A 15,348-nucleotide genomic window follows, 5' to 3' on the forward strand; every position below is an offset into this window, starting at 1 on the left:
AATCAAAAAAGTTATCCGCAAAAAAAATAAATTAGTGAAAATGGCAGTTTCGTTTTTTTCAGGTGCAAAAAAAAAGAAACTTCCAATTGAATATGGGACAAGTAGATGAAATAAAGTTTGTAGAAATATGTCTACATATTCATTTGTACATTATTATGACACATAAGATTTTTGCTTAACTGAAATATCTGTCATTCCCTGAATAGATTTTCAATTTTTTTCATTTTTCATAAAAATTGAAATTTTCAATTTCGAAGAGGAAATGCCAGAACACGATGCATTTTTGACTTTTTTTTTTGTAAATTCTAGTCAAACAATAGAATTTATTTTATAAATGTATAAGAATACATATACTATAATGCTCTCTCACGCCGAAGGGGTCTGAACATTAAAAATAAATAATATTGACCATTGTCAATGTGATTTCCCACTCCCTCTTTGGCCCAAACAACGTCGGGTAATCCTTTCCTAGTTTCATATAAAATATAAGTGTATGTTGCTCACATAGAGAGCGTTGTCAAAATTATTCTCTGTATGTACCATTGTCACACCACCTTGCATATAATATTCTTTTAGTTTGTTCATGGCCAATTGATTTATAATTCTATCGAAATCAAAATATGGCAGGGACGTCCCCAGGATTATAGGATATTTAAAAAATCATAGCTATTAACGAAAATAAACATTTATGCAAAAAAAATTTAAAAATCAATAATGAACATATATACAAAAAATTACATTTTTGGAAGAAAAAAATTCATAACTTATCACAAGAAATTAAATTTTTTGGAAAAAATTTCTAAAATCTATAGCCATTCGCAAAAATGTAATTTTTTTTGGAAAATAATTTTAAAAGTTACATTTTTTGGAAAAAAAATTCAATAACTTATAGCCATTCAGAAAAAATTACAATTTTTGAAAAAAATTAGGATATATTTTTTGAAAAAAATTGAAAATTCATACCTTTTCAAAGGAAATAATTTTTTTTGGAAAAAAGTTTTTAAATTTTTTTTTGGAAAATAACTTCCAAAATTAACTAATCACAAAAAATTTTACCCGTATTTTTCTGTAAAAATTTTTCATCTTCCCCAAAAAAAATTCTAGTAAAAAGCAAAAATTCCTTAATTTTGAGGGGGGCTACAGCCCCTCCAACATACCCCCCTCGGACCCCCCTGTATGGTCACCCTCAATTAATAGTTACTAACAATCCCTATGAATTTGTTATGCACCAGATGTATTTGGGATCAGAAAAATTGTTTACTCTGCGAAAAAGTATAGCAGGTTGCAAACGTAAAACTCATTAGCCATACAGTCTAAATACGAATATATAATAATATATTTTTATATACATATTATGATCTGAACAATAATAAAAAAAAAAGATGGATTTTTAGTGGATTGTAAAAGTATCAGATGTTATGTGATTCGTCAATACAAAAACAATCTTAAATAAATTTCAAGAAAAGTCAAAATTCCATATTTATTTTATACTGTTTTTAAACATACGGAAAAGTATCATTTGAGCGTACTTCGGTCAATTATTGACTTTGTATTCAAATTTATTCTGAAATAAGTGGAAATTTAAAATAATAATGTTAATATTAATATAAAAATAAGATTCTAAAATATAATACGTATATTAACTATAGTTTAGAATCTTCTTTTGATTTATTGGACTTTATGAGGGTCATTTATGGACCCTTTAAATTATATAATCTATTATTGTATTTTTCTTTAATTACGACAGATAATTTTTGCAAGATTCAACTATAATTTGCGGTACCTCCAAAGGATTAATCATAATATTTTTTTCGTTAATTGAAAATAATTTGAAGAAGAAAAATGAAATCCAGATTCCATTTTAGTGGAAATTATTCAGGCTTGCTATAAAGATAAAGTGTCAATTGTGATTAATTAATTTACTTAATCGAACAAAAAAAACAACGACATTCTTTCATAAAGATTTGTACTATGGCTACCCGTATTTAGGATTGAAAACTGCAGTCTCTTCCAGTTCAGTATCAGTTCGGTCCAGTTCAGTCCTAAAAACTCATAAAGTTCGGTCCTTTATGACGTCCCTCAACTTTATTTCTTTTTTGTTTCATCAGTTCTGGTATTGATAGTCCAAATGACCGACAATGGTAAGGACGGGTTCTAAGACTGGACTGAACTGGAACGAATAAATAATGACCGACACATCGCTATCCAACATGGTCGACTTCCACAATCAGGACGTCACGAGAAAACGCTCTTTATTAAAATATAATGTTTTATAACGGCGTTACATAATTAACAAAAAATGTACTCTTGTCAGCTATTGATTTTTCTGTCCCCTCCCCATCTTAATAGTGTTTTAAAGGCTGGCTGGCTGGCCGGCTGGTTGAATTCAAATTACCTCTTATTAAGCTATCAACAATTCCTAACAATTATAACTGTTGAATACTTGGGAATAATTGTCCAACTACTAACTGATTTTGGGCCTTTGTATCAGTTTTGTTTTTGGAGGAAAGGTAGTGAGATATACATTGCATGACATGACAGTTCACGACATGGGTCTTATGTCCTATATTATGACATTTACACAGCAATCATTCAAAATTTTCCTTGATCTAAGTCTAAAAAAAGCATTTATTCTTATAAAATTGGATTGTTTAGCAGGCCTCATCATTCAAAATGGCCGACTGACAATCAATGTCGTCATGTGAAAACGCTCGTTAGTTCAATAATGATTCACTAATTATTACAAATAAATCTGCATAGTGACAGAGGCACCTTTTCAAGTTACTTCATCGTCAAATACCTTATAGGGATCTCACTTCTGCATATATAAAAGTATAATTATATAGGTATTTATAAACTTCCTCGTTACGAACCCATTTTTTTGAGGATTGAAAACGTAAAAGTACAGTCAAACCTAGTCTTAACGAGTACTTGTTTTAAGCGTGTCATCGTACTAGGGGCCCATATCTCCTTTTCAAATATATAATTGTAACAAAATAAGAAACTTGGTTTAAGGAGTCACCTGAACTAAGCGGCTGCTTTTTTAATTTCCCTTGCCTGAGAGCTTAATACAGGTTTGACTGTATATTCAACTACACAATAACTAATAATATCATGAATAACTAGTACCAGAAATATAAATTAGCATTAACAAAATAAGAATGTTTCAAACGTCTTAACAATACAAGTTTCGCGAGAAGGAAAACGCAAATATATTAATGGATTAATAATAAAAAGTAAGATAGATTCAAATATGTCATAGACAGTAAGCCTTTAAGCTTCGTACATTCATTTGCAAAAAAAAAGGCGATAAATCAAGAACAAACTACTCAGTACAATGACTACGAAAACATAAAAATAATAACACTCGCTGCCTGTGTGTCTGTTACGAACGTAGGTAGGTCTCCATGAAAACAAAAAAATCAACGAAGGAAAGAAGAAGAAAATAAACAGAACAACTTACATAGGTAGCTACTGCTATCAGAACATCAACTTAGCGGGTCAGCTTTTTTCTCCTTTTCTCACTCTGCTCCTCACGCTCTCTCCATCTTCAACTAATCAAATCATTCAATCCATCACTACGATTTACTACAACAAGATCATATCAGAGTTCTACACGAAGTTCTACTACGCGGACGTTTAAGAATAATTTTCCATAATCCATCAATTTTTTGTGCAATGCAGTGACTTTTTTTATCATTGTTAATTCAAGTCATTAAAAAGCTTTGTATAATTACTATCGTTATTTGGATTATAAAGTCGAGCCATTCAGAAGGAACCATCAACATGAGTAGCAATTTGACCGAGTTTGAAGAAGTGGATACGTATATCGAGGATGATATCCTTTCACCGGAGCACACTGTTCCGTATTCAAGGGCAGCTACTATTTTTGCGGCTGTCTGTGCCTCTATATTTTGTATCGTCGGAGTCCTGGGTAAGATAGTATTACTTATGTTAGTAGTTTGTAATAATTTTGAAATTTTATAAATTATTATGGACAAAGGCAAGGAAACTCTCTCGTAATTGTTTTAGCCTAAGGCCTCACTACTTTTTTTAATATCTACAAATTAGCACTGTGTACCTATTCATGGAAGTTATCTTTAATAGTTCTTTGTATGCGATTTTTTTAATATGGAAAGAACAGCTCACATTTGTACATATATATGTGAGTGTGTGGAATGTAAGGCTTATTCATACTCATCCGTAGTGTGTTTTCAGTCCTTATTTAGGACGGAAGACTGCAGTCCTGTCTAGTTCACTCTCGGTTCGGTCCAGTTCAGTCCTGCATATCAGTCCTAAAACTTATAAAGTTCGGTATTTAATGAAGACAATCAACTTCTTTTTTTTTAATCAGTTCTAGTACTGACAGTCCCAAAGACCAATAGGACCGGTTCTAAAAATGGAATGGACTGTACCGAATAAATAAGGATTGACGCAACACTACTCATCCGTTTCTTACGTGTATTTTAATAATATTTCCCCTAAGACCCTCACTGCATTCATCTCTATTATACTTTTTCACTCATACGAAATGACAGTAAATCTATGATACTGCTTGAAATGAGAGTTAGATTGTAATGTATACAGATGTTTCTTATGTGAACCTCGTTATTAGCTTTCTTGAAACAGATATAATGAAAATAACCATTTCTTTATCATCAACTCCAGATGGTTTCTCTAAGATCATTTGTCTTATTGTTGCTGTTATTCAACTGAGATCCATCATTATCTCTCATTTCAAATAGATGTAATATTGAAATCTAATTAGCAATTACCTTCTAACTTTGTTATTATTCCATAAGTTAATTTTTATCATACGTGACTTAAAGAAATGCCCTAATGAAAAGGGATATATTTAATGTAACATAATTTGACATAAAACATTGTTTTTTAATCAATTTAGTTTTATACAGAGTGATTCTGAATTAGAGTCCCGTCAAAAAGGGTACTTAATCAGCGATGAGGACGTTTATTAGAATATGAACCAATGTTTTTTTACAAATTTAATATTGTCCTATAATAGGCTAAAAATATATAATTTAATTTTGCTCGTCCCTTTTCTGAACAACTTGGCGAAGACACCTTCTCACTGACTTGCAGCTAGTACACACAACTGGAATATTTGGCCTCAGTGAGTGCCATCAGGAAGTTTTTTCTGTGCCTGAGCATTGGCCTTCCTCTTGATCAAGCCCTAAATTGCAAAATCAGGCGAAGGAGCCCAACTGTGCTCCCAATTGTCTATGCACCCTTCCTGCACTTCATCTGCAGCGTTGGTCTCGGTCTCTTACAATGTTTCTGACTTGGGGCATGCAATATCTACAAACAATACTCTTTATTTCATAGCGTTAAACTTATTAATACACCCATCTCTGTATGCATTTTGTTGTTGATGACTCAAACCAAACAACTATATTTTGCGTAGTTAGACTAAAGATTTCAAACATGGGTATCAATTTATTCATATTTTATGATTATATTCTTTAGAATAATCGTTCTTACAATACATTCCTTATTTCAAGGATGGAGATGGTACTTAATTGCTGACTTCCTTTCACAGAACAGTTAATCATTAGATAATATTTTGTATGTCAGTCACAAACAAATGATAAACACTATCATTAAGACTTCTAACTTATTTCATAAAAAAATAACGTGGTTGCCATTGGGAAGTTATTTGATAAAAATGATTTTATTTTTTTGTTAATTCCTATTGTATTTTAAAACACCTCTTTTATGATTCGACATTGTATCCTATCCGATTTCATTCCTCTAGTAGTATTCCATTTACATATTGTAGAATATCAAATCTCTTTATGAAAGGAGTTTTATACTCCTCTAGTACTGTGTAGCCTCATATTTTCTATTAGTAGTTCATATATCTTATTTACACGTGTGTTTAATGTCAGATATTAAGTAGGGGGTATCGATATTCATAATATGTATTTAATTATTAAATCCCCTCTACCTATAAATGTTTAAATTCCTCCTACTGAGGGAGAACGCGTGCCTAGGGGTGTTGGTCCTGAGATGCAATAATATTTAACGAACAACAAATATTCGTTTTTTAAATGTTAATAATGAATTTTTTGACCTCCACTAAGGATTTTCTTTGAATTGAGGAGGTTTTAAATCCCAGTATAAACTTATTCACTCCAATGTGTACATTCTTACTTTCCCCTTCTACGTCGTTACGACCATGGGGGCCTTTCTAATCATCACTGTTTATACCTTACTATAAATACTGACAAATGTATGTTGTTATTTTTTAAATGGCAGGGGGTGTTGATTCAAAATAATTTCATTCAAAGTAAGGTTTTAACCCTTTCATGGATTTTACTCGATATATCTATCTTGTTTTCAATTTCTACTTTTTTTTTTTTGTGGCAGACGTGATATCTCGTCTTGAAAAGAAAAAATTTGGTAACATAAAAGATGGATAATTTCAGTGCACTTAGACTGGGATTAGAGTACTCCGAAAGATAACCAGTTGATTTTGAATTGAAAATAATTATTCCTAAACATGTCGAGTTGACATAGTAGATAAAGTTGTGGCCACAAAGTGGAAGGGAGTCCATAAACTTCAGAGACTCTTTGATTGAAAGGGACTCATGGATTGTTTTAAAAATTTAGTCTTCTTAGAGGATTGATCCATTCACGGATCCAAGATCCATGGGTTCTTCATGATTCTTCTATCGCAGCAGATTGACGATGATTTATGACTCCATCCCCCTACTTATCTCCTAAAATTCAAATATCGACAGCTAATAGGATGCCTCTAAGGAAACCGGGCTACCATATTTATTTTTTATTAACATAGACCTGTTCATTTTTCCAAAAAAATAAATGTTATTTTTTAGAACTTGTTTCCCCAAGAAATTGAAATGGATTTTAAAAATTTAAATTTAGGAGCTAATGTGATATCCGCATTCTTGTTGATCAAATTTTTAAGAATTCAAATTACTTTTGCATTACTATGAAGGAAAGTGATGGTCTATTGTCGTTTATTATTATGTCAAAATATGACTAACAAATAAAAGTACTTTACTATCCATCAAAATCGATAACAATTAAATAATAAAGCTGTCCACGCAGAATAGAATAAGAATTTATTATGTATTAAAAATGCATCCTTATTTCCCTAGTGTAGACACCAAATTGAAGGTATTTCTCAGATCCATTTGATTGTAAAAGTTAGAAAACACTATGGAGTTTCCAAACTTAGTATTGTAAAATAAATATTTGATTTAAGACCATTTGACTCTCATCCCACGAAATTAACTATTACATTTGCAAGGATCAGTCGTTAATTAAACTACTTTTCTCATCCCTAATCGATCCAAAACAAAATTAATTGTTTTGGATCGATTATGGACTCTCTCTTTTTCCATTGTTTACGCCATTTGAGGTAGTTAAATCAAGATTTATTGGAAATATGTAAATTTTATTTACTATAAATGTCAGTTATGCACTCGCAAGATGGTACCTTCAATTATATGACGTCAGTAGAAGCTTGCTAATCACATTTCATATTTATTTTGTAGGTAACTTACTCACCATTGTCGGATTGCTAAAGAGTCCAAGACTACGCAATCATGCTACGACAATGTTTGTAGTTTCTTTGGCCATCTCTGATCTACTTTTTTCTGCGATTAATTTGCCATTTACAGCCTCAAGATATGTCCATTTAAGATGGATCCATGGAAACTTCGTTTGTCGGTAAGCAATTTATAATAATAATAATTTATCTTATCATTTGCATATTTAATCAAACGAGTTTGATTTTTTCTCTGTTAGGCTATTCCCATTCTTTTTCTATGGAAACGTCGCTGCCTCCTTGATGAACATGGTAGCCATAACTATTAATCGGTAAGGAGTAATTGATTTTTTTTTTTTACGTAATATGATAATTCGATTTCTTATTTATTTTTTTGTGGTTTCTACCTTATTAGAAGAAGATTTATGAAATATTATTTTTATCTTAAAATGAAAAGAGTAATTGTTTTTCTAAGAAAAACAATTAATAATCCAAGCAGACTATCCCATCATCTATATAATTATAAAAAGTCATGTTTAAATATAATTAATTATAAAGGAAGTATGTAGAAAAAAGAGGTAGTGAACATCTTAACAGACTATAAACATTTTTTAAAAAATCGTTTTAATTTACAAAAACACATGTTTGTAGAATACAAAATTCTTTTTGTTAAGAAATGACTACAATTTTAATGAGGAATTATTTTTTTACATATTCATAGTTTTTTTATATTCTCTCGTAAATAGTTGTCAAAATGTCATTCATATTTAATATTTATTAATGATAAATGAATTAATTTTTTGAGATTGTAAAGTAGTTAGTTGTCACAATAACATACGAGTCTATTAAAGTTATCTGTGGATTTTCAATTGGTCAATAATTACTTATTAATTTTAGCGTATAACTTTGGATCCTTTTGTATACTTTATGCAGATTTGTCTAGTGTTGGATCGGTCCTAGGATTGAATTCCTTATCAGTTATTTCCCCCTTTTTTTGTTGTCAAATGTTTTCTTATAATAAGTGCTCTGAATGTTGATTGATTGAATTGTAATTAGCTCTTTTTAAGTTGTGAACAATTACCCACAATTATTGAATTACAATTGGCTAACTACCAACTGATTTTGGCCCTTTCTTATGTTTATTTTCGGAATAAAGTTTGCGTGATACAATAAAAGTAAGTACGTGAGGACCGATTAGTCGGCCCTTTTGTCTGAAAAGACTGAAGGAAATAATTAATCATACCTAGATTTGATATAATACAAGATTATTTTATGGCTAAATAGACGCAAAATTAGTGCAAGACCAGATTCATAATCAATGTCCTTGTTATGTATGCTTATGTATAATAATCAGCAATGGATGAAACTTAAACAGCTGAAATAACGTAGGTCTAAAAGGAAAGATAAAGATGGGTCATAGGACTGACAAAATTAATCCGGACTAATTTGAGAGGACTGCAGTCCTTATAGTTTTTTAAACCGATCCAGCACTACATAGGAGGCGGTATTACATCACAAATAAAACACTGTATATTGTAGTCAGTTGTAATTTTTTCTGTTGATATGTAGAATTAAAATGATCTCTTGTTGAGACAGAAAGAATTGACTAGCTACCTACTTACTTTTTGGCCTTTTTTTCTGTTTCTTTTGTTTTCTTTTTTGGAAAACATTTTCTAGTCAAAAGCAAAAATTCCTGGATTGGGAGGGAGCTACAGTCCCTCCAGCCACCCCCTGCAGACATCCCTGTTTACATATAGTATAATCTTCAAACGTCAATAATCCTCCTTGTCAAAATCAAGAGATTATGTGATTTAAAATGCTATATCATTAGTAACTGTCGTACAGCTTCAAAAATTGAACTTATTTTTCAATCTGGATTTTCTCGCCTTCAAAGAAGAAACATTTTAAATCACATAACCTCTTCATTAAAAAAGTAGGGTTGTTGAAGTTTGAAGATTTTAGTATACATAGTTTTTAGAAATATATTTACCATTTATCCGCTTTTAAAATCGACAGTTGACATAAAAATACTATGGATTTGTGGATGTTTTGGAGATATCATTAACCATTGTGTATGATATTGAAATTCACAATTAATAAATAGTGGTTTGGTTTGTTTTTATAAATAAGAAATTGCGAAATGATTACTAATATAATGCTGTCGAATGCCTCAAATAAACATTTTTTTTTTAATTTATGAGGCTTTTCAAAATATATTGTCTATTCTTTTTTTTTTTATCATTTCTTTTGTGTCTATATCTTTTATGTATTTAAAACGTTTACTTCTTTGTTTTTGGAAATACGAAAAGTCATTTTTGTATCGTTAAAACATACCTTAAAATATGTCTTGATATGATGTTTTTTTCTTATTAAAATAGTGTTGATTTTAAATACATTAGAGCATTATTTTCACTGAGGTCATAAATTACAGCAAAATTGAAGGAAACGCCATTTTGGAGGCTCAAAGTGGATATTTTACTACATAAAATGGACAAATGTCCAATCAATCTCATATTTGATATTTTTACGTAATATAATTGATAAAATGCAAAAAATCTTGATGAAACTTCATCAAATGTCTTTAATAATAATAATAAAGAAAGACTTAACATCTGCATCACATCAAAAATATTTTTTGGTCGATTAGGGACGAGAAAAGTAGGATTATTAAAAAAAAAGTATCTTATTCTTCTAGATGGAATAGTAAATTTTTATCTACAATACGGAAATACGATTGTAAAACGATGTACTAACATATTTTTAATACATTTTAAAGTAAGATTTATAATAAAACTAGGCAATGGAGGGATAAAATCTTGATGATACTGTAGGGTTTAAGTTCTTTTATTTGTTGGTCCCATTTTGATATCCAATAGTCTCTTATTTTCCTTATTGTTAATTAAAATAAAAGGGATTTATTATAATAAAACTCAGTTGTTTAGACCCTTAAAATGTCCGACGTCACATGAAAACTATTCAAACATTATTATAGCAAATATTAATAAAGAAGATCAAAGTGGCAAAACATTCGTAGCTAATATTTTTAACTATTATATTAGCAAGGGCTAGATATTGTTTGCCAATTATCCTACTTTTCTTGTCCCTAATGGATTTGAAACAAAATTAATTGTAACAATCTAGTCATTTTAATGGAATTTTGATAGCATTCAATGCAATGGTTGAGGCTTTTTATTTAATTTTAAAGCCATTTGATGAATTTTTTTTTCAAGATTTTCTGCATTTATCTATTATATTTTGTAAATTGACGACTATGACCTTCCAAGATGGGCTCCGTTGCCTTCAATTATGATGTAATTTGTGACGTTAAAAAAACTTTATACTTATGTGTACTCTATTATTAGTAACATACATTGACAAGTAAATTGAATATTTTATATATTCATTAAAGCAATTTCCTTTTGATCATTTAATTAGTACTTTCATTAGATATTATGATAATTAACTTATCATAGAACTGCAATAACTTGATTAATTAATCAATTGTAACTGTGTTTTATCTTTGATATATTTATAGTACTTACTAGGAAGTACATTAGAATGATTACTATTTTAAAGATGAAATAGTATGAATGTGGGATGTCTAAGGATTCCAAAAATGTTTTTTTTTCTTCACTCGCAAGTCCTTCCAAAACTCGCCAGGGGGTCAAAACGTCAAAAACATAACTAGAAATCAGCGAATTATGAAACATGGGATTCAGTCGTTTTGGCGTGGAATAATCAAAATCATGAGTTTTGCAAAGACTTTAAATGAAACTAAACCTATTTTTGTAATCCTTAGATTATTCATAGCAAAAAACATAAAAATAGTTATCACTCTAAAGTCTAATTATACTACACACTACTATTCACGGTTTTTTTATGTACATGATTTAATTGCTACTAATAAAAATGTCTTTTAAGACAATTTAAAAAAAAATCTATAAATATTTATTGCCTCTTTATAATAATTTATGCATCTTTAATCTCTAGGTATGTTTTGATTTCTTGCCTCACAACTTATAGTCGGATTTATTCAAGATTGAATATTTTCATCATGATATTCGTCGTCTGGATATTTAGTTTCGGAATGTTGGTTCCTCCTCTTGCGGAAGTTTGGGGTACTCTTGGACTCAATGAAGAAACTTTTTCATGTACCATTCTTAAGTGCGTACAATTATTATGTTTTAGAAAGGGTCTCTTAATATATTGACATTTATACATTTCAGAAAGGACGGTAAATCACCAAAGAAGTTTCTTATGTTATTCGCTTTCCTAATGCCTGCTGTTGTTATCATTTGTTGCTACACGGCTATTTATTTCAAGTTTAAGCAGAGTCGCCGTAACGTGCAGGCTCATATGAAGTAAGTTATGGGGAAAGCTATAAGGCAAGTTGCGGAACGAATGCCACGTGATTAATGTTAGTCCAAATATAGTTGGCTATGCGAATACTTTTTTGATCCTGTTAGGAGCGTTGTGTCTCATTAATGTTATTTAAGACTACGCAACCTCCATTAATTCACCCTTTTATTTGAAATAAAACGGTGAATTCTGCTAGTGGGAGTAAATTGCATACGTCACGAGGAAAAATTATAAAGTAAGGGGTCATTTATAAAGAATGTACGCTAGGTTATGAGTTATGACATTAATTTTCCCCACCTCCCCCATGCTTGCCTTTGGAAGATATTTATTTAATCCCCCTTCCTTATAAAGGCAATTTCAAAAATATCTCCCACTCCTCCTACTTACGTACGTACTTTATTCATATCCCCTGACGTCATCCATGGTATCTCAATAGCGACATCTTGTGGACTAAATGTTTTCATGTAGCCAATAAAGAAATCTCATCATTTTGTCCCTTAGCTTTATAGCTTTGGTTCTAGGTAGTTTTGTGTCGGTTCTTATTTAGAACCGAGGATTGCAGTCCAATCCCACTTTGTAGACCTTAAAAAGGAGAAAAACTGGATCTCTCATGACATTGATATTTTTCTTCTTTATAAATTAATATTATTCGGTTGTAATTAAATACTGCTTTTTAGGACCAGTCTTTAACTAGACTTGGCCGAAGAAATGATGACCGACCCCACACTAGTTCTAGGCTCATTCCTGGTGAATAACTTCATAACACAATTTTTTTTCTCCTTCAGTAAAATATCAACTGCTGGCACCGCGGAGATGAGAAAAAAGAGTATATCACTCCCTAGCACGAGTAATCAAATGGCACAAAGACGAGAAGATATCCGGCTGACGAAAATGATGTTGACAATTTTTCTATGCTTTATGGTCTCCTACCTACCCCTATCCCTTGTAAATGTTATGGATGATGATTTAAAGTACCCAGATCTCCACGTTCTAGCATCTGTCCTTGCATGGAGCTCTGCTGTTATCAATCCCTTTATCTATGCCTTCAAGAATCGACAGTATCAACAGGCATTTATCAAGGTATTATTTTTTTTTTTTAAATATACAATTTACATGGTTAGTTACATATACGTCTTTTCTCTTTATAGGTCCTATGCTTAGCATCTCTGACTGGAGCAGGAAGTAGTGCACGAAATGTAAATAGTAGTAATAGTCATTCTTCATCTAAAAATTCAGCTTCAAAAACATTTGTAACGGATATTTTACACTTCAATACAGCCACTGAAAAAGTTCATCTTCAAAGTGATCCGAGTAGTGATGTTTCTGATGATTAAATGTTCAAAATTACGGGGGAAATTATTTTTTGTAGAAGCAAACACATTTTGATCTTTTCAAAAATAATAATAATAATAATTAATTGGGAAAGGGTTTTCAAAAAAATGGTGATGAGCTCATTTTTGGATATCTGAATATATTTATCTATGCTTGTATATTATATTAATTAATAGTTATTTTCCTTAATGTGTATTTAAATCCTGTACATACTGGTGTATACCCTCCTCAAAGTTCATTCTTCGATGAAATATTTTTAAGACTGTGATAAAGAAAAAAATATTAGTATAATTATTGAATATCTCCTCTGAGCTCATTATCACTCCTGTGGCCTCTTTTCCCCCTATTTTTTTAATGGAAAAAAAAAATTATATATATATACTTAATTAAGTCGAGGAACTACCCATCTTTCCCTTGGTCAATGGTTCCTTTCTTCTCTATGAATGTTATTGTTACTCTTACAAATGATACCAGTGTACTTATGCTATAAACAATATGTTAATATATACTCATTTTATTCTTATTTGATACAAAAAATCAAGTGTTTCTTTGGGGGCGGGATGCTCAAGGGTTTCATATGAGGAACATGGTAAATTTGTTTGAGTGTGTGCTTGTGGTGTTTTTCAGTGTGGCTTTATTTTTCTATCTATCCTTATGTCTTCTTCTTTTTCTCTTTTGCTGCTAATAAAATACAGGGGCGTCCGCAAATATCAAAATTTCCTAAAAATGGCATTATTCAATATTCATAGTTTAATTTTTTGAATTTTGTGTGAACAGATATGGCATTTTTGATTTTTTTTCCAAAAAAATTAATTATTTCTGAATAACTATGGATTTTCAATTTTTTTCCAAAAAAAAATTAAAATATGTATATATTTATTTTTTTGAGATAAACTATGATTTTTTGATATTTTTTGCAAAAAAATTTAATTTTTGGATTTGTTTTCAAAAAAAAAAATTAAAAATGGGGTGGGGGACTTGTAAAATCAAGCCCCCCCCCCAATATAATCCTTTGGATACCCCTGAATAATTAATTAACGCTTGGATTTCATTTCTTAACGCACTAACTTTTGTTATAATCCCTTTTTGAAACACTAGGTCCGTCCTGTCAAGAAGAGCATTAATATTAACAACAACACCAATCAAGGCTCTAGTCGTCCACAACAGGAGGAGAAGAAGAAGCAAGTCACAGAAAAGTCAGTTCCAACACCAACACCATCGAATGAAACAGATGTTAGCAAGACTCCTCCAGCAAATTGTAGTACGTCTCCTTTATCCTCGCATGATTCCATCACTGACAGAGAAACTACCGACAAGTCAAATGAAAATAACAATATTGAATGTGTTTGATATTCATGTTATTGAATCCGTTTATACATATGTCTAATGTCCAATCCTCCTACTGGCATTCATTGCCAATGTCAATATGAATACGACAGCATATGTAGAATACCAAAGAATTTATTTATTTATTAGTTTTTTTTTAATTTTTCTAGATGAAATCCTAACTTTTGATACCCACTATGTGTTGGTATTTGTTCTCCCAACACTATTTAAATAATTATGGATCCCTGTTCATTATTTAACTTGTTCTATATATAATTATCTATTTATTTATACAATACCCTCTATAATTACATGTAATGTTGAATTATTAGTTAGACTGAATAAGTGTAGGATCTCATTCTCTTTATTATATTATTTATTTTCATGAATACCAAATATTTTTCTATGTAAAAAATTTAAAAAATATGTCTCAAAAAACATTAAAACTATCCTCTTACAAAGTAAAAAAAATTATATTTATACATATATTTAAAAATATATTTAAATAAAGAACTTTTCTATTATTAAAAATGTATTTTTATAATTATTTATTTGAAACGTTGTACTGCGATGAAAATCCTGGACAATGAAAACTTATCTTAAAGGAAGAGAAAACGTGCGAGAAAAGATACGGTATGGGGTATTCTTATGTTTTTAATTAATTGATATGTATATTATTGTAAATAAGAGTAAGTTGTAGTCAATTTAGTTAATATTAATAATAATATTGTACAATACAATTAGACAAGGAAATTTTTTATAAAGGTTGAAGAACATTATCAATATTCCTATTAGAA

At 30.3% G+C, this 15,348-nt stretch overlaps 1 protein-coding gene across 1 annotated transcript; it reads left to right on the forward strand.

Moving 5' to 3' along the window:
• Positions 1-3,390: 3,390 nt before the first annotated feature.
• On the forward strand, positions 3,391-15,022 carry LOC121119629 (protein trapped in endoderm-1). The gene is made up of 8 exons (XM_040714346.2): positions 3,391-3,934; positions 7,542-7,716; positions 7,795-7,866; positions 11,525-11,698; positions 11,761-11,895; positions 12,679-12,973; positions 13,042-13,089; positions 14,324-15,022. The coding sequence occupies exons 1-8, from the start codon at positions 3,787-3,789 to the stop codon at positions 14,573-14,575; spliced, it is 1,299 nt and encodes a 432-aa protein (XP_040570280.1). The 5' UTR covers positions 3,391-3,786; the 3' UTR covers positions 14,576-15,022.
• The last annotated feature ends 326 nt before the right edge of the window (positions 15,023-15,348 follow it).

Source organism: Lepeophtheirus salmonis, chromosome 6 (assembly GCF_016086655.4).
Source record: "Lepeophtheirus salmonis chromosome 6, UVic_Lsal_1.4, whole genome shotgun sequence".
NCBI classification, from domain to species: domain Eukaryota; kingdom Metazoa; phylum Arthropoda; class Copepoda; order Siphonostomatoida; family Caligidae; genus Lepeophtheirus; species Lepeophtheirus salmonis.